The 24,524-nt window shown below is 40.9% G+C and overlaps 2 protein-coding genes and 1 long non-coding RNA gene across 3 annotated transcripts; 1 reads left to right on the top strand and 2 right to left on the bottom strand.

Moving 5' to 3' along the window:
* Window positions 1-10,818: 10,818 nt before the first annotated feature.
* On the bottom strand, window positions 10,819-12,927 carry LOC130993957 (cytochrome P450 71AU50-like). Its single transcript, XM_057919000.1, has 2 exons — window positions 11,889-12,927; window positions 10,819-11,590 (listed from the first exon to the last, which is right to left on the bottom strand). Exons 1-2 carry the CDS (start codon window positions 12,774-12,776, stop codon window positions 10,979-10,981), a joined length of 1,500 nt encoding a protein of 499 aa, XP_057774983.1. The 5' UTR covers window positions 12,777-12,927; the 3' UTR covers window positions 10,819-10,978.
* Window positions 12,928-16,809: 3,882 nt separating this feature from the next.
* On the top strand, window positions 16,810-18,674 carry LOC130994704 (uncharacterized). The gene is made up of 3 exons (XR_009091889.1): window positions 16,810-16,975; window positions 18,025-18,104; window positions 18,457-18,674. It is a non-coding gene; the product is annotated as an uncharacterized LOC130994704 (long non-coding RNA).
* Window positions 18,675-23,009: 4,335 nt separating this feature from the next.
* On the bottom strand, window positions 23,010-24,015 carry LOC130994200 (acidic endochitinase-like). Its single transcript, XM_057919235.1, has one exon. The coding sequence runs from the start codon at window positions 23,983-23,985 to the stop codon at window positions 23,098-23,100; it is 888 nt and encodes a 295-aa protein (XP_057775218.1). The 5' UTR covers window positions 23,986-24,015; the 3' UTR covers window positions 23,010-23,097.
* Window positions 24,016-24,524: the final 509 nt, after the last annotated feature.

Here is a 24,524-nt window from a genome sequence, read left to right as displayed (position 1 = left end):
CATGGAAGGCCCGGATGGCACGATCAACTTTCGCGGCTTACGATTAAATAGTAACCCCCTGCACGGAGCATGGAAAACCCGGGGGGGTGCGACCAGCTTCCGTGGCTTACGGTTAAGTGCAACCTCTGCACGGAGCATGGAGGACCCAGGGGGGGTACAACCAACTTTCGTGGCTTACGATTATGTGTAACCTCTGCGCGGAGCATGGAAGGCCCGGATGGCACGACCAACTTTCGCGGCTTATGATTAAATAGTAACCCCCTGCACGGAGCATGGAAAATCCAGGGGGTGCGACCAGCTTCCGTGGCTTACGGTTAAGTGCAACCTCTGCACGGAGCATGGAGGACCCAGGGGGGGTACAACCAACTTTCGTGGCTTACGATTATGTGCAACCTCTGCGCGGAGCATGGAAGGCCCGGATGGCACGACCAACTTTCGCGGCTTACGATTAAGTAGTAACCCTCCCTCTGCACTGCTGGAGCGTGATTCCTCTGCGCTGCTGGAGCGTGATTCCTCTGCGCTGCTGGAGCGTGATTCCTCTGCTTTCCTTGAGATGAGATTTTAAAATTTAAAAATTGGAACCTACGGGTATACACCCTACTCCCCCCTCTGGTGACATGTGCAATACTCTGTTATGAACATGTTGGCCCAATTACTTTTTGTTCCACCACTGGCCCATAGACTCGCGTGAGCCCATTACCCCTTGGCCCCTTTCTTAGGCCCAATACCGTCTCTATATATACCCCTCCCTCCTTCATGACCTAGCTCAGAATCCCTTATTTTCTTTTCGCCGCCCTAAACTGCTCCCCTCTCAAACCCTAGATCTCCCGTCTTTTTGGCTCAAAATGCCTTCTTATCTTGGTTGTAACGCCCTCAGTCGGGGGAGTGAGTCCTTTTGCGAAAGTACGCCGGCGCCCGTTGGTGACTGGAAAAAATAGGACTCCCCCCCGCCTGAGGGTTTTATCTCCAAGATTCTTACAGGAAGCTCCCTCGTTGCCCTTTTTTGACTCAGACCCTAGATCTGCCGTCCCTTGTCTCTCATTTCCCATATCCTTTCCCATCTTGGTTGTAAAGCACTTAAGTAATGGAAGTTCCCCTCAGAACATTCATATCCTTGAAGGCTTTGCTTTTCCCTCTGTGCTTCCAGTGCAGGTCTCTAGCTTTGTGATTGTGAGGAGGGGACTTCCCGTACTTGAGAGCATTATTACCGGTTTCCCGAGATCTGGAAGTTGATTGGTCTTTTTCCTCCGTATTCTTTCCCTCTGGCATTTTGACTTGTTGCTTTTCTTGGTATTCTGCAGGTGTAGGGTAAATCCGGAGTGGATCCGAGGTAGATCTGGCGTGAATATCTCCCAACGGAGGAGAAAAGCTTGAAGTGTTGGCACATGGGGGCGAAGTCACCAGCTCCTGATGTTTTGCTTTCCCTTTGACCTGCTAAGAAGCAGTTTTTGTATTTGTTTCTCCCTTATCCTGCTAAGAAGCATTTTGTATTTTGAATTTGAAAATTAGGGATTACGGGTATACACCCTACTCCCCCCTCTGGTGACATGTGCAATGCTCTGCATGAACATGTTAAATAGCATATGTAAAGTAAGAATAATTGAAATAAACGAACACAACACCAGGGAATTCCCTAGAACCACATATCTGTTTTATTGATATCATGGCCCCGGACCTCGTTAAAACCCCTGTGGGGAAAAAGAGTATCCGGTCTACAAGTGATTACTCCTGCTAAGTAGCAGTTATACATAGAACTTTTTGAGTGTGTTTATATTCCATGGCCTGGGGAGAGTTCTGCCGTCTAAATCCGACAATGTGTACGCTCCGCCACCCAAGACCTCTGTAACGATAAATGGTCCTTCCCAATTTGCTTCAAACTTGCCCACTGCCTTTAATGCATCTGCTCTTTTCAGTACTAGATCGCCCTTGATCAGCTTTCTTGCTCTGACCCTTTTGTCGTACCCTGCTTTGATGACACTTTTATATTTTGCTGCTCTGATTTGCGCTTCCTCCCGCTGTGCTTCTGCAAGGTCGAGCTCAGTTCTTCGAAGGTCGGCGTTATGCTCCGTATCATAGGTGATGATGCGGTATGATTCCAGTCTGGCTTCCGCTGGTATTACTGCATTGGATCCGTATACCAGCGTAAACGGTGCCTCGCCCGTTGCTGTCTTCGGGCTAGTTCGGTAGGCCCAGAGAACAGTGTCTAACTCCTCCACCCATTTCCCTCTGCTCTGGTTCAGCCTTTTCTTGATCCCTTCACAGATTGTTCTGTTAGCTAATTCCACCTGGCCATTTGCTTGTGGGTGAGCCACTGAGACGAAACGTTGGGTGATGTCCATTCGGTCACAAAAATCCGCGATTCTCTGCCCTGTGAATTGAGTCCCGTTATCAGATACAATGATTCTCGGTACTCCAAATCTGCAACAGATGTTCCTCCAAATGAAGCGTTCCACTGTAACTTCATCAATCTTGCCCACAGCCTCGGCCTCGACCCATTTAGAAAAATAATCTACTGCCACGATGAGAAAGCATTTCCCTCCCGGTGCTGTAGGCAACTTCCCGACTATATCAATGCCCCATTTATCAAACGGACATGCCGCGTACATGATACCCATAGGCTCCCCTGGTACATTGATTCGCCCTGCATGTCTCTGGCAAGCTTCGCACTTGCGGACGAACTCTCTGGCTTCCTTGTTGATGTGAGGCCAATAGAACCCGGCCCGAATAATTTTTCGTACGAGATCCCGAAATCCCGTATGCCCACCACAGCAACCTGCATGAATTTCTTTCAAAGCAAAATTAGCCTCCTCTGGAGATAAGCATTTAAGTAAGGGCTGAGTAAAAGATCGCTTGAAGAGTTGATCGTTGATTAAGCAGTAATTCTCATAGCGAGCCCTCTGATTGGATTCTCTGCTCAGCCATTCCTCTGTCTTCAGAAAGTGTATAATTGGAGCCCGCCAATCATCCCTGATTTCTACCGAGAAAACCTGCGAAGTCTCCATCTCTCTGGTATCACAGAGTAAAGTAATTTCATCATTCCAAGTTTGCTCCACCGCACTGGTCATACGCGCCAATAAGTCCGCTTTCGTATTTTCCTCTCTGCAATCTGCTCGATCCTGAATTCCATAAACTTTTCTTTCATTTCACTGATTTTGGAATGGTATGCCCTCATTCGCTGATCCTTGATACTATAAGTCCCTGAAAACTGTTGGGCAACCAACTGGGAATCTGTCTTTATGATGACATACTCGGCTTTGAGCTCGGACAAGATGTGAGCCCCTCTGACCACGGCCTCATATTCTGCTTCATTGTTGGACAACCGACAAGTGAATTTGATGGCGAACTGGTATGTCCCATAACCCGATAAAGTGATATAAACCCCGATCCCGCATCTTTCTTTCGTCACGGATCCGTCCACAAAGGCCACCCAAAACTCTGGTACAGGACGACGAGTTGTTTCTTGTATGAAATCTGCCAATGCTTGCGCTTTGATCGCTGTTCTCGGTTCATACTCTACATCATACTCCCCTAATTCCACAGCCCATTTAACCATTCTTCCCGACAAATCCGGGCGCCCCAAAACTTGTTTGAAGGGAAGAGATGTGCGTACTATCACTCGGTGTGAAAGGAAATAGGGCCTCAACTTTCTGGCCGTGACCATGACTGCCAGAGCAGCCTTCTCAATCTCTGTGTAATTTTGCTCAGGCCCTTGTATGATTCTGCTAACGAAATAGATAGGCTTCTGGTGACTTCCCTCTTCTCTGATAAGCACAGAGCTAATCGCATCCTCTCCCACCGCTATATACAGATACAATGTCTCACCCGGCACCGGCTTGGTCAGAGTTGGCAACGTGGCTAGATAGACTTTAAGATCCTCAAACGCCGCTCTGCATTCCTCCGTCCACAAAAACTTAGTTCCCTTCCTCAATACTTTGAAAAACGGCATGCTGCGCTCTGCCGAGCGTGATATAAATCTGCTCAGAGCAGTGATGCGCCCATTCAGAGTCTGCACTTCTTTGATTCCTCTGGGCGGCGTCATGTCCATAATAGCTTTGACCTTTTCTGCATTAACCTCAATCCCTGCAGGCGTGACCTTATATCCCAAAAACTTCCCTGTTGTGACCCCAAAGGTGCACTTCGCTGGGTTCAGCATAAGCCGATGATCTCTGACCACCGTGAAGATTTCTTCCAGATCAGAAACATGATCCTCTGCCCTGACACTCCGCACAAGCATATCATCCACGTAAACCGAAATGTTCTTTGCCAATTGTTCTTTGAAAATTTTCTCCATCATCCGCTGATATGTAGCTCCCGCATTTTTTAAGCCAAACGGCATACTTCTCCATCCATATACTCCACAACAAACGGCAAATGCTGTTTTGGCAATGTCTCCCTTATTCATCCTGACCTGATGATATCCCTGGTATGCATCCATCATGGACAATAAAGCACACCCTGAAGTGGTATCCACCAGCTGATCGATCCTCGGCAGAGGATAATGGTCCTTTGGGCAAGCAGCATTTAGATCTCTGAAATCCACACACATCCTCCAAGTGTTTGTTTTCTTGGGTACCATCACCGCGTTGGAGATCCACTCCGGGTATTGCACTTCCACAATGTGCCCTGCTTCCAACAATCCATAGACCTGCTCCCTTATTGCCGCATCCTTTTCGGCCCCAAAGTTTCTTGTTCGCTGCTTTACTGGCTTCACCTTGGGGTCCACGTTGAGGCAATGCTCTGCCAACCTTCTGTCAATTCCCTTTAAGTCGGTGGTACTGAATGCAAACACATCTGCATTTTTTCGAAGACAACCAATGAGCTCCTCTCTGACCTGATCACTCATGGCAGACCCAATCTTTGTCTGGAAACCCTCTCTCCCTGGAAACAACTCTATCATGTTGCAGACATCACTGGTGGACACCAGCGCGGTTTTTTCTGTGCTGTCTCTTTCTTTTAATAAATCCGCCAACTATTGGCGTTCCTCTGCTAAGGCATGCACCTCGCCCACCTTTCCCCTCTTCCGTGTATCGGATCCCTCTGTCATTCTTTCCCTCTTCTGGCCCGATGAGTGTGCAAGCATTTGGACGTGACATGCTTTTGACGCTGTTTGATCCCCACAAACTTCTCCTACTCTTTCCCCCTCGACTGGGAATTTCATTTTCAAATGGAACATAGAGATTACTGCCCTGAATGCCGTCAAGGCAGGTCGTCCGAGTATGACATTGTACGCAGGTTTGGGCATGTCCACAACTAAAAATCGTACCATCCTTGCTCTGCTGATATTGGCTGCACTGCCGAGGATCAACGGCAGCTCCACATACCCTAATGGCATAACCATCTCTTGCCCGAACCCAAACAAAGGAGCATTTGTGGGCTCAATGTGCACTTCTATTCCCATGTTTTGGAGGCATTCCTTATATAAAATATTCACTGCGCTCCCTGAATCGACGAAGACACGGTGAACCATGCAGCCTGTTATGTCCGCCGTGATGACCAGCGCATCATCATGCGGGTACATTAATGTACGTATATCCTCTGCTCCAAAAGTAATCGCCGGCTCCTCTGCCGCACCCGTGATTTCCATGACCCTTTTAGGATAATACCCTGCTTTTACTGCTCTGATGACTTGCTTTTTAGCCCGATTTGATGTGGGCGTCCCATTCTCTCCGCAAATCATGTGCACTTCTCTTCTATATGGTGGAGGAGGGGCTGGCCTCTCTGCCCCTTCTCTGCGATTATCCCGGTTGTCATCAGGCCTGCGATCTCTGTTGTTCCCCTGCTCTTGTCGCTGATCCCGGTTATTTCTTTGATCCCTCTGATCTCGCTGATCCCTCTGATCCCTCTGATCTCGCTGATCCCTCTGATCAGTCCGCCTCTGGCCCTCATTTCCTCTGTCAATGAACTGGTCGAGATATCCCTGGCGTACCAACAACTCCAGTTGGTGTTTGAGATGTCCGCAATATTTTGTAAGGTGACCGAAGGCATTGTGGTATTCACATAACTTGTTATTGGACCCTTCCTGTGGCGGCCCATTCCGGTAGGTTCCCGGTGCCCGAAAGAACGGTTGGTCTTTTATCAAATGGAAAATTTCATCTTGCGGCTTATTCAAGGGCGTGTACTCAGTAAACCGCGTAACCTCATTTACAGTGCGTTGTTGAGATGGCAATCCTCCCTGGGGTGGCAATACCCTCGGAGGCAACCCTCTGAATGGGGCCCTATCTTGGTGTCTCTGTCTCTCAGGTGCTTCCTCAGCTTTCTTGACCCTATGCTTATCATTTTCCACCTTTCTCGCCATCTTGGCATCCTCCAACTGCAGGTAACCTGGCAACCTTGCCATAATATCATCAAAATCCCTTGCTGGTCGGATTTGCAATTCATCAAAGAAGATCCTCGGCCTGAGTCCTCTGACATAGGCGCAATTTTTTATTTGTGATTCTCTGGCACTTCCAGAGCAGCGAGGTTAAATCTTGTTGTATACTCCCTCAACGTCTCACCCTGATCCTGTTTGATATCCATCAATGAAAGGGCTGATTTTCCTACCCTCCGCGAACTCGCAAACTGTCGCAGGAAGCGAGTCTGTAAATCTTCAAAAGAGTAAATAGAATTCGGCGGCAGTGTTCCAAACCATAACTGAGCTGGTCCGGTCAAAGTAGTTGAGAAAATTCGGCACTTGATGCCCTCAGTGTACATGTGCAGCGTCACCAACCCTTCAAACCGATTGAGGTGCACCTCCGGATCGGTGGTGCCATCATAATCCAGTGAGATGGGCTTGTAGCTTCTAGGTAAGGTGTCTGCCAAGATATCGTCAGAGAAAGGACTGCGGTTGTTGATGGGGTGAAACCTTGACGTCTTAGCCCTCTTGTCTTCCTTATATCTTCCCTGCTCCCTTCTGTCTCTTGGCACATCTCGGTCATGACGTTTGTGAGCCCGATGCTCTGGCCTGCCAGAGGAAAACTCCAGCTCCCTTTCTTCTCCTCTTTCGGTATACCGTGATTTTTCCAGGCGATGAGACTTCTCTACTCTGTAGGACCGTTCAGATCTCTGTTCCTTGTCTTCCCTCCGGGATTTCTCCCTCAGCGATTCCTCCAGATTTTCAAGCTGATGTTTCAATTGTGATACTTGCTTTTTCAGCCGTGCTTTCTCCTTTGGTCTCTCCTCCTCAAACACCAGGGAGACGGATTGACTGTCAGACTCGTCAACCCGCTCTCTCCTGACCACACTATTAAGCCTAACACGGCTCCCCTCTGGTATAGCTAACTCTCTGTCAACAGCGTCCCCTTGTCCTTCTCCAGGCATCACGGCCTGTTTGTTGATTGCCAGTATATTCGCCTCCTGAGCAGCGGGAGGTGGGGCCTCAGTGCCCTGCAGGTTGGCTGCTCCCACTGGGGTAGCCGCAGTAGGGATGACGGACATCATGGGAGTTCCCAATGCCTGCCGCATGTTAGCATAGCTGAGCAAAGCCATCATCTGCTCTGCCAGCCCAAAGTTGATCGATCCTCCTCCAGACGCGGGAGCCAGATTCGGCAGATCAGAACCCGGTGTGACCAAAGCAAACCTCTGTGCGCTGACATTCAGCCCTGTTGTCGGCGTGGCTGAGATAGCCTGGAATCCCGGTGGCACTGTGAAAGTAGGACTGCCCTGAAGGCCAGTGAACAACGAGGTAGGCACCTCAGTAATGACAGCAGCGGAGTCAAACTCCTTCTCCAAGTTCCGGTGAGCATCAGAGGATCCCATGGTACCTGCATATAAACAGAGTGAGAGAAAAATCCCAACGACGAAAGCATAAATCCCCCATTTACGGATTGAAGTCCCGATATAAGAAATCCAATAAGAAATCCCCGATACCGGTACAGAGACCGTTAAGAAATTCCCCTCACAGTAACGTTTATGCACTGGGAAATAAACCCAGGGCATAAATCTAAAGAACAGAACCCGCGTAACGGAGTTTTTCCCCGGTGAAACCGCATTAAGAACCGACGGAAAAAACAGAGCACCAAGAAAACCAAAACAACCATCAAAAGGCTTGTCAGCGCAATTCGTTAGAAATGATAGATAAACAAGAGCTATGTAAGGAAATGAACAGGATTAACACGGCAATCAACCTAAGATTAACACGATCATGCCCTATAATAACCACAAAGCTTATAAACAACAGGATTACCGCGTTAATCAACCAAATTAGCAGCATAAGGCAGTATTCAATGCGTAAGACGAGAGTTAGTTTAAGCAAGCATGAAGGACATCCGTAATTATTCCCTTTAAACGCAAAATATCCACCCTTCAGTAGCACAAAACCCCATTATAACAACAACAAAGCATTAATCAACGTATTAATCGGTGCTAAACTCGTGAATTAACAGCAGAAAGGTCCATGAAAAAAGAGACACAGTGCTAAACAATCTTTCATCAGTGCGAAGTTCCTAATTAACAACCAAACCTCACATCCTCCCAAAAACAGAATAATACTCAACAGCCCACAAGCATAATTCTGAGATTATCGGAGAAAACATGAAGATCATCCACAACTATCACGTTTATACGTAAAACACCCGTATACTAACAGCATGAACTCAAGATATCAGAGACAAAAGGTCAATCCACCATTCATCGATGCGAAACACTAGATCCGTAAGAAAAAAGCACCCAACATAATCAAAACAGAGCCTCACACCCCAATTTTCCCATATAAAACATTAGATCGGTGAAGAAAACATCAATTCTACAAGGAAACCCTTCGTCCGTAAACAATTAACCCCAACAAACGGTAAATAAACGTAGAGTCCCCCGATTCATGACTTATGCCCGTCGCCACCTTTCCCCATGCACCAAAAACATAAATCAACGCAAATCATAGCAGATTAAAAGCATATTAACCCGGAAGATGCAATTAACCGATTAAAAACAGCTGGGTGTCCGAATCATCGGCTCGATTGGTGCCAACGCCCGCAAATCCGATTGGAATTTCAGATCTGCGTACGCCGGCGACCATGGTCTCACATCCTAGCTCAGTAGCCTTCCCACAGACGGCGCCAGTTGGTGTTTTATGAAAACCAACACCTAAAACTACAAAGTGAAATCATAAACTATACCTAGTGTGATTGATTGAAGAAGACGAAATGAATGATCGGAAACTTTGCACTAGAGAAAATAGCTGTTATATTCAAAAGTGTCAGGTAGCGTCCTTGTAATACATGAGTTGAGGTCTATTTATAGATTACAATTGAGGGTAAAAAGGTAAAATCAATGCCCATGCATGCTCCTTGCGTGGTCGAAGGGTAGAACAGTAATTTTGCCTTTACGCGGGAAGTCTCCCGCGTTTCTGACGATCCCACTGATGGAGGTGATCTCTCTGGCGTGAATGACTTCTCTGACTACGATGATCTCTCTGTCGAAGATGACTTTTCTGACAAACGTGATTCCTCTGACGATGATGACTTCTCTGGCGAAGGATGATTTCTCTGGCGAGGAGGATTTCTCTGGCGATGATGACTTCTCTAGCGAAGGATGATTTCTCGGGCGAACGTAACTACTCTGGCAAGAACCATTCCTCTAGCGAATGAGTTGTCTCTGGTGGATGAGATCCCTCTGGTGAGAATGATTCTTCTGACCAGTATGACTCCTCTGATGAGGATGATTCCTCTGATTTGTATCCTTTCTCTACACTGCACATATCACTCCTCATCACACTCACAATACACCCAATCACTTTATTAAAACCTGTATCACTCTCAATTAAATACTAAGAGTTGGAATGGATAGAGTAATTAATACTCCACTACCATTTTTCTGAGTATTTCGTGTATATATATATATATATATATATATATATATATATATATAGGGTGCGGTTATAGTGAGAACCACAATTATCGTGAGAACATAAGAACCAATAAAATTACTGCATCTGCTATACAAATTAATGCATCCGCTATTAAATTTAATGCATCCAAAAAAATAATTTTTTTGCTCCCTTCAGGATTCGAACCCAGCATCTGCATCCATCCGCCAAGATGATGCATCCACCGTAGATCTTGATGATCGAATGGCTTAAAATGGTTCTCTGTTCTTATTTTATTAGTGGTTCTTATTTGAACCTCTCCCGGGTGCGGTTATAGTGAGAACCACAATTATCGTGAGAACATAAGAACCAATAAAATTACTGCATCTGCTATTAAAATTACTGCATCTGCTATACAAATTTAATGCATCCGCTATATATATATATATATATATATATATATATATATATATATATAAACCTGTGAATGCGTTACATATTTTCGTATTTAAAATATACTTTGAGATCTATAAATGTTGAGCATGCAAACAAAAATTGCATATCAATTTCACTTGAAAATTAATTAAGCTAGGCATACAATATATTGATTGATAGTATAAAATATTTGAAAGCAAGTAGCGGAAATACGAAATTTCGATAGTGATGATGCGGAATTTATAGACGTTCTCATAAGATGGCATAGTTGGTTGGTGAAATTAAGAAGTCTTTACGTTTGAATTTTCAGTTAATAATAAAATTATCCGTGTAGACACCACACGTCTACAATATCATTGGTATAATTTAAAAAAGACAAATATATATAACCACCTAGCAAACTGAAATAAATGAGCCTTCGATCTACATATAATCCTACATTATACTTGGGTTAAGTTCATGCACCTCTAGTAATATTAAGTGGAGTTTAAAGTCAAATGGGTTTAACTTTAACCACCCACTTGCCACCTAACTAGCTACATTAGAAATTTCGACGAAAGTGTTCTCCATTATGGCAAACCCATATATAATTTCATAAGTCAAGATTAATACCCAACAATGATATAACTTCTTAGTCAAAGGAATTATATATAGCTGCTACAAAATCTATATTGCAGTATATGCATAGCTTAATTAATCTTGAAAAGCCTCGAAACTCGAACGTTTACTATTACTACTAGATCATCCATTTCACCAATTAAAATGCTATCTACTCAATCTATAAGTCGGAATTGCCCTAAGATGCTTAGCCCTAGTGATCACCATACCATATTTCTCAAACATGTCTAACTCATCGGCCAACATTCCATCTGGAAGCTCCCAATCAAAGCAGTGAACCAACTGTGCCACCACCGACCGAACTATCGTCAGCCCTAATTGCAATCCTGGGCAGCTCCGTCGGCCGGAGCCAAACGGCAAAAGCTGAAAATCCCGACCCCGAAAATCCACATTGCTCCGAAGAAACCTGTCGGGGCAAAATGTCTCGGGGTTGGGCCAGACGTGAGGATCTCTTCCGATGGCCCACACGTTCACAAAAACGTGCGTCTTATCGGGTATGTCGAAACCGGCAACTTGGCAGTCTCCCTGGGCGGCGTGCGCCAATAGCGGCGCCACTGGGTGGAGCCTCAGCGACTCCTTCACTACACAGTCAAGGTATTTGAGACTACAAAGATGCGATTTCTCCACCATTTGATCCATGCCCACGACCTCCTCTATTTCTTTTTGTAGCTTCTTCATCACTGTCGGATTCTTCATCAATTCCGACATTATCCAATCCACAGCTGTCGATGTCGTGTCAATCCCTCCGATCAACATATCCTATAAGGAAGAAAAAAGAGAAAAAGGAACATTCTCATGATGATCGGCAATTATTATACTTTCTCCATCCATAAAAATGATAGTGTGTTTTGAGGGCTCACATTTTAATAAATAATTGAAAGATATTTAAATGATTGATTTTTTTTTTAATTATTAAGTGTGAATAAAATTTAAAATACAAGAAATAACTTTTTTTTTTTTAAATTACAAATTTTATGAATAGACAAAAAGAATAATAAAGAGAATATATAGTTCACTATATATAGCATTTGGAGAACCTCATACTATAATTTATTACCAAAAGCATGGCCTTGACATGTCGGCGGTCAAAGTCAAATCCAGCTGCTCCGGACTCCATGATGCCCATCATAACATCAACAAAATCCTTATCTTTTTTCTCCTTCTCTTCTTCGTTTTTCTTGACATGATCATCGATAATCATGTCAAGAAAACCATCAAACGTCGCGCTGAGTCTTTCAACGCGACGATTGAGCCCTTGAAGATCGAGCGGCGCCACCAACGGGAAATAATCCCCAAGATTAGGCTGCGCGGCCACACGTGTGGTCTCCTCAATCACATCCTTAAACCCTAATTCCTGATCCAAATCCCTATCCACAAACTTCCTCCCAAAAACCATCAAACAGTTCATATCCCCAACGAGGCCCGAAACCCTAGCGCTAACATCCACCACCTCCCCCTCCTCCGCAGCCCGCCGGAGCCCGTCCACCGCCCGCATGATCTCGGCCCGCCTCATGGGCTGAAACTCGTCGATCCTTAGCCCGCTGAGCAGCTCGAGCGTGCAGAGCTTGCGCATGTTGCGCCAGTACGGGCCGCAGGGCGCGAAGATGACGTCCCTGTGGCCGTACGTGAGGCGCGTCGTCGACAGGTAGTGGGGCCGGTCCGACAGAACGGCGTCGTGCGTCTTCAGCACCAGCTCCGCCGTGGCCGGAGACGACACGACCACAATCGGGAGCGAGCCGAGGCGCATGTGCATGATCTCGCCGTGCTCCTCAGCAAGGCGGCGGAAGTCTTGGTGGGGATTCTTGCCCAAGAGGTGGATGTGGCCGATTATGGGGAGCCCTCGCGGCCCCGGTGGAAGCCGTCGTGATTTCTTTTTTTTCTGGTTCCGCCACTCATAAAATAATGCGACTAATAATAACACTGCTAGTGACCAAAGCCACGCCATTTTTTGTACGTATTTTTTTTAGGTTAGTAGAGATGTGGAAGTGAAGAGTGTTAATACTTTATTGTGAAGATCTTGTATGTATTTAAAGAATTAAGTCGTAGACTCGTAGCGGTGGATTTTTATTTCATTTTCAATCTTGACTTCGTTGAGACTTTATTTATATAGTACTATTTCACCTAGTCAATAGTTAAGTCGTCGATTTTTTCTTATTTTAATTTCTTTTTTTCTTTTTTGTGTGGTTAACTTGATTTGTTGGCCGAATCATGCTTGTGGAAATGTAGTTCAAAACTGCAATAAATAATGTTGATTTTGGCGAAGACTTGGTCAAGATGAAAATAACGTCTAGCATTATAGTTTCTTGAATGAATATATGCATTGAGACTCATGGCAACAGATGATTGCTCAATACGAAATTAATGAAAATTAAAAGAAAAGGACTTGAATAGGAAAGATTTTTGAAGAAGGAGAGTCGTATAGAATTAATTAATTGTGGACTTCTATTTTCTCAATAAGACAGATTTAGAAAAACTGACTGTTTCCACTTTCCACCGACGAGAAGATTCTGAAAAAAATTGGACAGAGGAAGGCAGTTGTGTTCGATATTATTGTATGTTAAAATGAATACTTTATTTGTACAGCGTAATTTTTATAACAATTTCGGATAATTTTCTGATAATTTGTATGTTCGATATCAGAAATTTTATAACAATTTCTGATAATTTTTAATACAAAAGTATTCATTTTAACATACAGCGTACAAATAAATAATATTATATATAGTATGTATGTTGATTTTTTTTTATCAAGAAAAAGAATTTTATTGCCTTTGTGGTACCAGCGGTACCTCTCAACACTTACACAATAAGAGTTGAAATCTCTTGAGAACACCAAAGCGAAAGATTTTGCTCATGATTAAGCAAGTCAAAGATTTTGTCGGTCCAGCTCCACATTCGAGTCTTAATCTCAGCAATCAAACTTTTAACATCCCGCCTTTTACCTTCGAATCTACTATCATTGCGTACCTTAGTATGTATGTTGATATACAACACATATTTGTATTTACTAGCTGAGATCACGTGCGTTGCACGTATAATCTCTTATTTAGCATCTAAACAGTAATATATTTGAAAAAAATAAAATGATAACACTATTAATTGTTAATAATTGATTTTAATAAATATTTGCAAGTACGTATAAGAAAGTATACACAAAAAATGAACACAAAAGTTAATATATGTACAATTAGGACCCTCAAAATTATATGATACTCATTATATATAACTAATCTGCTTGAGAAAGATAAGAATAACAAAAGACACATTGCTCTCATCTTATATAGCACTACTAATTCTTTAAAAAATTTCTAAATCATAAAGCTGATTGTTATTTTGGCTAGCTACAATTATTATAGTTGCATATCATCCAAAAAGAGAGTTAATTATATGTCGTTCCTTCTTCAGAAGTGAAGAGGAATAATGTTATTAGGAAAGTCTTTTTTAGAATTCAATTCTTGATTCTATTGTATATTGTTATTCATTACTTTCCACTCAATTGCACTATAGACCTCTACGTCTTTTCGTAAGTAAACAAACAACATAATCAATATTAAAATTAGAGAGAACACCTTTGTACGCCTTTTTAACATTAGATTCTTTCTTCTTATTGTATTCTACGCTCATTTCCACATTTACATTGATTGTGTCCTAAAGCTCTTGACTAAGTCTCATACTTAAACCTAAATAATTTTATTTTTTACACTATGTATTTTAGATACACGATATCATTCTATTCTCATATCACATGTCAAATCTTAAGTATCTTATAACGGTCTATCCACCAAGATGAAATTATACAAATATTAAAATTAATACTCCCTTCGTCCCACTGTATCTGAGACTCTTTCTATTTTAGGCGTCCCACTGTAAGTGAAACTCTTTCCTTTTTGGGTAAAAGTTTTTCCCTTTAAACACCTTTTCACTTTTTCACATACACACAAAATACACCGTACCTTTCTTAATTCCCGTGCGCAAAAAAAAGGTCTCACTTACAGTGGGACGGAGGGAGTATCAATTATTTTGCTCAACATGAGTTCCACAACAACCGGTCCTTTTTGTAAAATTTATTTTCAACTTTTGTCTTATGTGAAGCTTTTTGCCATCCTACTGTAAAAGAATAGTTTTTTTTCTTGCTTTTTTAGTTTTCCTACTTTCATCTCTAAGACCTTTGTTATTACGCTTTATGTCACAGCCCAAAACCGTTTAGTTCCTTTGCAATTTTTATTTGAAAATTATTAAAGTTTCGAGTTATTAATATATATATATATATCTATGAGTCGAATTTATGAATATTGTCTAATCGCGCCCCTAGTTAAATAAATAAATTTAAAGATTTTGACTTTAGAAATAAAAGTTATATTCTCTCATATTTTTAAGGGTTAATTACGTGAAAAATCATGAACTTTGGGCCTATTTTCAAGTTTGCCATGAACTTTTTTTTTATCAAATTTTCCCTAAACTTAAGGGGCTGATCAATTTTGCCACGGTTTTTACCTCCGGTGAAGGTCCGGTCTTAGCTGGCGCCTACATGGCAATACAGAGCTGATATGGCGCCTACGTGGTAATACCGAGCTGATGTGGCGCCTACTTGGAAAAAAAAATAAACAAAAAATAGTCTCTCTTCGGCTTACCACCTTCGGAGTCTCTCTTCTCTTCCGGCGACTGCACCGCTGCCGCTCTGCCCCCCCTTTCTCTCTCGCCATCTGCCTCACTGAACCCGATGGAAACCGCCTCCACCTTCCTCCTCCTTGGCGACGGCGAGGCGTCGCCGCCTCCCTCTATCTCTCTCCCTCCGATTGACAGCAACCCAGCCGCCACCGGAGCCCTAGATCCCCAATTCCATTCGCCGAGCCCTTGCTCGACTTACCACCTTCGGAGTCTCTCTTCTCTTCAGGCGACTGCACCGCCGCCGCTCTGCCCCCCCTTTCTCTCGCCCTCTGCCTCACTGAACCCGGTGGAAACCGCCTCCACGCCGCCTCCACCTTTCTCCTCCTTGGCGACAGCAAGGCGCCGCCACCTCCCTCTATCTCTCTCCCTCCGATTGACAACAACCTAGCCGCCACCGGAGCCCTAGATCCCCAATTCCATTCGCTCAAAATCCTCTCTGAAAACTCTCTCCCTCGGCTCTCTTCTCAGGTTGACGGCAGCAAGGCAGCGGCCGTCGCCTTTCAGCCCCTTTCGCGTGGAGAAGACTCGAGGGAACTGGAGAAGACTCAAGGGAGGGCGGTGGAGGAAAGGCGGTGGATCTGTGATGGTGGTCAGGGAAGGCGGTGGAGGAAGAGGTGTGGTGGTGGGAGAGGGCAGCGGAGGGAGCTAGAGAAGACGCAGAGGCGGACGGTGGAGGAAAGGCGGCGGATCTGTGATGGTTGTTGGGGATGGCGATGGAGGAAGGGGTGTGGTGGTGGCCGGTGGGGGGGGCAGGAGCGGCGAAGGTGTATCGATCTCTGCTGGGTGTGTGTGTGTGAGAGAGAGAGAGAGAAAGAGAGACAATATACATGACAAAACGACGCCGTTTTATTAGTCGTCCGGCAATTCCACATCATTTTTTCGGTAACTTAAAATGTGCCGTGTCAGCTTTGAATTTGGGGATTTTCGAAAATCATGGCAAAATTGATCAGCCCCTTAAGTTTAGGGAAAATTTGATAAAAAAAAAAGTTCATGGCAAACTTGGAAATGGGCCCAAAGTTCATGATTTTTCGCATAATTAACCCTATTTTTAATGCAAATTTGGGTCTTAGATAAAATATTTATATAATTTTACGTGTTGGGCCTGATTGAATTCAACATGATTCTTCAGATCCATAAATATTTTCATATATCATCTCACAAATTTTCTGATTTATTAGTAATTTTAACAAAAAGGTGGAGATTTACGTGTTACTTGATGCTTCAGCCACATAATATGTCCACACACGTTTCATTTCCAGAATTTATTTAGCATATATTTTTGCTATCTGACTTTATCCAGCCCATTTTTCTATGAGATCAGCCAAATCAAATTCAGCTTGAAACTCCCATTATTTAGTTCATTCACCGCCTTCACCATTTCATTTTTCTGAAAATTTGACAACACGCAGCAAACTTTGATTCTCTGTCTTTTTTTTCCTTGATTTCCATTTGTTCTTTCCAGTGCAGGCATCAAAGGTAAACTTATTATTTTCAAAAACAAACAAAAGTTCCTTTTAATTCATTATGGCTATCTTCTTCAATTTTCTCCTATGCAGACACAATATATTGCCAGAAACTCTCACAATTTCTTGTTTTATGTTAAAAAAAAAAAAAATGTTTCTTTTGAAAAACCATTACATAGCATATGCATAATCAAAAGAAAAGGAAGGAATTAAAAGAATAATAGTAAGGGATTAGAAGAAAAGAAAAGAAAGGAATAGGGGAATCGTTGGCGAAAATTGTTGTTGCCGGAGAGGTGAGAGGGGGCGGCTGAATAGCGCCACCGCGCGCTGCATGCACCATGGCGGTCGGCGGAGAGAGGCAGGGGCAGTGGTGGCGCCGGATCTGGAAAGGGAGGTGGCAGGCCGATTAGCTGCTGCTGTTGCCGTGGTTGTTGTCGGCGAGAAGGAGATGAGAGGTGGGAGGTATAGACGGGGTGATGGCGCTGGCAGGTGGCGAAGGTCGCCGCCGGAAAAAGGAACGGCCGCAGCTGGCGCGGCGAAGATGGTGGCAAGGGAGGAGGAAGAGAGATGAGGGAAGAGAGCGAGAAGTGAGGGGTGAGAGGGAGATAGGAAGAAGGGGGAAGAGAAAGGAGGCCAGAGCCGCCGGCCTCCGGCGACTGGCTGCCGTCCGGTGGCGGCGGCAGGGGGAGACCGAGGGATAGAGGGAGAAGGGGAAATGGGGGCTGCGTGAGGTTGTGAAGTGTGGAGTTGTGTGTGTGATTTAAATTAGGGTGGAGATGTGGTATGGGCCTCATATATGATGAGTTAGAATGGGCTTGAGTTTGGGCTCAAGGGTGGGCTAAACCGCTAAAGCTTTAATTTATTATTGGGCTTGAAGTGTGGGCTAATTTTATTAATTAATTGGGTATGATTTTAAATTTAGATTTGAACTATTAAAACAAGGTATTTAAGTATTTTATAAGACCAATGGCTTTTAAAAGTTTTATGAAATTTTCTTTAATTTTAATTATTTTCAAGTACGTTTAGGCCCTTATATGTTATTATTTGAATTTATCTTACTAGGTGCGGCGCGGCTAGGACGTTACTTTTGACTTAAATTATTCAAGTTAGCATTCAAGTTGAGATTCAAGTTCAAAATTCAGGTGTGAGATTTATTTAAGTACATGATGTGGTTAATTGTTGTTCATTTTAATATCATGTGTTTGCAATATGTGAGTTAAATTATATATCGATAGGGGCCCGTTGAATGGGTCCAGGATGGAAAGATCCTTGGTATGCCACAATGCGATTAAATGTAAAAGTCATGGTTGCAACCAGTCGCCAGGGGCCGGCTGAATTGGTCCAGGACGGAAAGGTCCTTGGTATGCCACCGTGCGACTTGCAGTTATGAATGTTACGATCATATGCGTTACCATTTTATTAACATGGACAATAATTGCATGTTTTCCACACTGAGTGTACCCTGTATGCTCATCTCATACTTAACATTTTCAGGTTTTAAAGGCCGGAGACGCGTGGAAGGTCGCATGGCGAGTCAAATATTTTGAATTTAGTTTTACTTAAAAATGTTATTTTGAGCAAGGTATGTTTAAATAAAAATTTATTTCCTTATTTTCTCATTAAATATTTATTTATATTCATAGTTTTTCCGCGTGCGTTTCCATGTAAAGATAAATTGGATTTGGGTGTCACACTTTAACCCAAATATTTATGACAAGAATCATCTAAAGAAACAACAATAATAACTTATGATGGATTATGTTATATGTGAAAGATAAATTTCAATGGATGGATAGCTTGCTATTTTTGCATATATAATGTTAAGTTTTTTAAAGATCTCTTGGGGTAATCTTCAAATTTGAGTTTCAGGGCATAAAAGCATCTATTGAATAGAAAACAACTCAAGCAAATCTAGCTAAATGTACAACGTACGTGGATTAATTAATTGTCATGACTTATCTTGATAATATTTCATGAAGTCACAAAATAATGAACTAATGTTAGTCTACCTTAAAAAATTATGTGAATAAAAGTATAATATATAATTAAGAACATTTACTTTTCATATTGATAATATACACGATTGAGTATATTTATTAATCTTCATTATTAGGATTTCTCCAATCTTACTCCTTTCAATTGGATAAGAATCAAGCAAATTAGCTCAAACTATAGAAATTAATTATCAAAAACCTTGGGAGATATTCCAAAGTTTCAATCCATCTTAATAAACAATGAATTAATCTATATTTTTTGTATATCAGGCTATTCCTCATTAGTAAACACCCTCTTACACTATTAGAGTGCATTCTCTTTGGTTGTAAATTTATTATCGGAAAATGAGGTATAAACAAAATTTCACCATTTAAATCATTCATTTCTTTTCCCTCATTTCCTACAAAATAGAATTTGATCCTTACTCATTCTTCGTTTTCACTACAAAGGAGGGATAATATTATCCCTCAATTTTTAGTGTGATAATATCATCTCTTCTTTGTAGTGAAAATGAGGAATGAACAAGGGTCAAATTCTATTTTGTAGAAAATGAAAGAAATGAATGATTTAAAGGGTAGAATTTCCTATGCATTAATGTCTTCTTTCCAACCACTGTCATGAATATTTTTATGAATTGTCTTATTCCTAACAAATGTTATGCATATATATTCCTGTAACTTGGTGAAGCTATAAGGTAGCATGGGCCTCCTGAACGTAAAATTTAGAAAACTCCTACTTATTTATACTCACTAAATCCATTACACATATGTAATAAATCTTCAAAACGAATCATCCAAGAGCTTATAATTATTCAGAAATACTTAAGTATGAAGGCTAAAAATAAATGTATAACTCCACACAAAAGATTTTCTCAAACCAATTAATTAATTTAGGAAATTGAAAGTTAAAAAAATATTAATGGACTTGAGATTGGACCAAAATACATGATTACATAAGAAATGTACAATTATTAGTTAAAGCCATCATCGATTGAGTTTTGAGTATATCATAATAGTAATCCATATATACTTATTTTTTAGTTCATCTCATAGGCATCAGAATGAGTTGAAATATTTTGATATAACTTAAGGTTATTCCCAATATTCAATGAAATCATTAAGCTAAATAAAGTTTGTGAAATTAAGCTTTATCTAAATTTAATTACTTAATTTAGTGAAGCAAAATATTAACAAAGTGAAATATACAAATCGTACACATTTTCATATATCTTAATGGTAGTTAGTAGATTGGATGACATGTCGATGTCAATCCTTTGTTCTTAATGTATAAAAGATAATGGTATTTTTTTTTATAATAAGAACTATTCCCTCCGTCCCACGAATCTTGATACGTTTTCTTTTTTAGATCGTCCCACGAATCTCAACACGTTTTCATTTTGGGTAATAATTATTACTTTCTCTCTCCTACTTTATCACTTTTATTACTCTCTCTCTCTCTCTCATACTTTATCACTTTTATTATTTTCTCTCTCCTACTTTATCACTTTTATATTTTATTAACTACACACTAATCTACAACTCCTTAATTCCCGTGCCGAATCCAAACGTGTCAAGATTCGTGGGACGGAGGGAGTAATGGTTAGCTTATTCCCAACATAAATTGGAAAAAAAAATCCAGAACACAATAAATAATATTGAGATAGTTAATTGAAATAAAAAATTAATCCAAATTCTAAAATATTTTTAAATACAAATTTGACCCATTTCATATTTTTAGAATAATTGGATATACTGCAAGTGGTCATAACATCTATTATCTATAGTATATAAATTAAAATATGATATTAAAACAATATCAAAGTGCTAATATTCAAGATCCAATTCATTATATATACTGTATTATTTTATCTGAGTTTGGAATGATATTATGATGATAATTAGCTTACTTTTGTTAACTTATTCAAATCTTTATTTTGATGGGTAAATTATTTTTTCTTTTTGTGTACTAATTTAATGTGATCTATATTCGACACTTTTAATATATATTAATGTATAACATACAAATAATATCTAATAGTAGATGATAGATAGAATTTTAGTAAGAAATTAAAAGAATTAGAACTTAAATCAAAACCGTAGAAAATCAGTATAAAATAATTCAAGAATTCATTAATACTTAGTCAAATTTGCAAAGTAATTAGATCAATCATTTTAAATGACAATGATCCTTTATACATTGATGCATGTGCAACTTTTATATATTTATCTAATTAAAATTTCTCTGTGATTTAATTTTACTAATATTATTTCCATGAACGGGTAACAATACTATTATGTTATATTATTATATTACCAACTTATATTTCCCTTAATGCTTAATGCGTCTATGTTTTTTTTTTTTTGGATATATATGGTTTGAAAGTTATCATTTATATATAAATAGTGGGTGATTTGAAAGAGTATTTAAACTTATTTAGAATTGTCATAGGAACGAGATTCTTGTATGTTTGTGGTTAGGATAATATTAGTAATATGATATTACATTGTTGCCCTTAAAATAGATTTAAAAATAAGGACAAAATAGGCCAATCAAATTTTGTAAAATAAGACACTTTTATAATAGGTATAGATTGACTTAAATGCCCTTCTAACCTATTCATGAAACCAGTCGCAACGTAACGCGCCCCATATGCTCATGGGCACCCTTTCATGATGCTGTGGGATAACTTTCTGGTTTCAAGGGGCAAAGATGTCTTTTTAGGTAAGAGGCAACATGCTAAAGATACCCGGCCCCCATATATATACATATGCAACTTCTTAAACAATGTAGCGAAGATAATTGGTATATACATCTAATTGGTATTAATCAATGAAGATATTTAATAAGGAACGAGAGTTTGCAATCAACAAGCAATTTTCTTATGTTCAATAATAGTTATATACTTAAAAGATGAACAATTTTTTAGGTATTTCATATATTCTGTTTATACGTGTCTGGAATCAAGAACATCAAGATTAAATATTTTACTTCATACGATTGCTACGTACTCTTTTGGAATGCATACAACATTGGTATTTGAAGCTTCGAAATCACATCAAAGAGCCAAATTGTATGTCTAGGATCTATTGTGATAAAAATTACAAATTTTGGGCAATTAATGGTAACTAAATGTGACAGAAAATGGTCAAACGCATGGAGAGTTAAGATACCCGCCACTAATGTCCCCTTGGGATGGCCTAGTGGTTGGGGTGGTTGCCTGTTGTCCAAGAGGTCACAGGTTCGAATACTCTCGGCCACAATAACCACTAGGTGGGGTGTGTGTGTGGTTTGTATTATTTATAATGTAATTTCATCAAAAAAAAGATACCCGCCACTAATCTATTATCTATGCATGGGAATCTTGGTTCATAAACTTTTGTATTAAAAACTATCAGAAATTGTTATAAAATTTACATTTTAATCACTGCAACATCCATCTGGACCATCTTACAAATTACTTGATGCTGTCAATATTTGAGCTTTCACCTTACTTTTACTCCATGAATGACATGCATTTATGCTTTGTTTCTTGCATAATCAGACAAGCAACATTAAGTACTTTCAATAATATATAGGTTGCTAATTCTGGGACATTTAGGGGGGGGGGGGGGGGGGTGTAAAAATTTATTTATTTGGGAATAATATTTTTTTTAGAAAGAGCATTAATTAGTTTAAGATACTCCCTCCGTCCCACGAATTTTGACACGTATTCTTTTTTGGGCCATCCCACGAATCTTGACACATTTTCAAATGAGGTAATAATTAGTCAAAAAATAAGGGGTTTTAATTACATTCTCTTTCCTACTTTATCACTTTATTACTTTCTTTCTCCTACTTTATCACTTTTATATTACCTACACACTTAAAACACTAATCTACAACTCCTTAATTCTCGTGTCGGAACCAAACATGTCAAGATTCGTGGAACGGGGGCAGTATTTAAGAATATAAGAAAATAATTGAAGATTTATTATCATCGTGAAAAAAAGGAAAAGGGATGGTATTTGTAAATCACAAAGTTTTTATTCACAAGTGATAAATATACATACACGATCACAATAAAATAAAACATAAAAATCACACAACCAAACACATAATAGTAATAATACGCGACACAAATACTCAAACAACATCTTCAAATTAAACATGATTCTTAATGGATGAACTATATCCACTTTGATCATCATGGTACTTATCCCACAACATCACCCCACCATACTTAGCCGAGCCCTTTATCGCCGGAAGCACCTGCGAAGTAAGATCGCCGGCCGGAATGAATCCACTGCCGGCAGCAGAAGCCGAAGCCGGCAAGCCAAGAAATATCTCAGTGGCCTTAATCGAGCTCCATTGCTTCCACGCCGCCTCAAGATTCGCCATGCCAGACGAATATTGGCACGGCGGGTTGTTGTAAAACTGAACCCAAACATAGTCAAAAAGACCCGTTTGAAGGGCTTCCCCGATCCATGCATCGGGGAAGGGGCACTGAGGGGCAGCACTCAAGTATACTTTCTTGCCCCTCTTGCTATAGGCGGAGAGATACCGTGCTAGGTCATCCCAGTGCTGATTGGTCCCTCCCTCGATATCAAAGTCAACACCATCCAAAACCGCATCCCCTAGTGGTCGGGTGGATGAGCTCCCGCCTAAAAAATTGTCCCACAAATAAGTGGCTACTTGCCTGGCATCCTGAGCAGATGTCAGGTAGTAGCTGCCGGCCGCACCGCCTATCGAGAGAAGGACTTTGACGCCTTTAGCCTGACACGACTTGATGTCGGAGCTGAGGCCGGTGCAGCCACCGGCGGTGGGGTCACAGTGGCCGGCGAGATTGATCGCCGGAGTTTGCCCGTTGCCGAATGTTGCAAGAAATGCTAGGTTGACAAATTTGTAATTTCCCGAGGCACAAGTTTGTGCCAACGTGCCCTCTCCCCCATTTTGGCCCCAATAGATGGCTATTTTGCCTGCATGAGAGGGTGAAAAAAATAGACATGTGGAGATAAGTAACGCTAGTGAGATTCGTGATTGAAAGGCCATGATTTTGAATTTTGATTCGAGTCAAGCTTATTGTTTGTTTGATTTTTTGATTTAAGGTCATTAAGCCTTATATAGAAGGTGATCTCTTAAATGTGAACAAACTAGAGCTCAAAATTGAGAGGGGCGTGGCGTTGCAGTACCTCTTAACTAGTGCTAATTGTTGACTCCTTCTTAGTTTTGTAATATAAGTCGAATCACATTATGTTATTTTAATCAATACATGTGATTAATTTAATTATCTCATATATTTTAGATAACTAAATATAGAAAGAATTCAACCAAATGGTCAAAGAATATTAGTAGTAATTAACTGCAACGCCGCGGCGCCTATTCTATTTTGGAACTATAATTTCTCTACATGATTTAGAAGATTCTTGTTGATTGTTAGCAACTTAGTATTCTATTATGTTGTTATCTATGAACTAGAATATGTAAAATGATAGATCAGTTTGATCATACTTTGTTGCTATCTATGCAACGCATGTGATTATACATCAGATATGCAAAAATATATATGATGACAATTAATATACTCATAA

This window comes from Salvia miltiorrhiza, chromosome 1 (genome assembly GCF_028751815.1).
Source record: "Salvia miltiorrhiza cultivar Shanhuang (shh) chromosome 1, IMPLAD_Smil_shh, whole genome shotgun sequence".
In the NCBI taxonomy this organism is placed as follows: domain Eukaryota; kingdom Viridiplantae; phylum Streptophyta; class Magnoliopsida; order Lamiales; family Lamiaceae; genus Salvia; species Salvia miltiorrhiza.
This window is presented reverse-complemented; position numbering and strand designations above follow the sequence as displayed.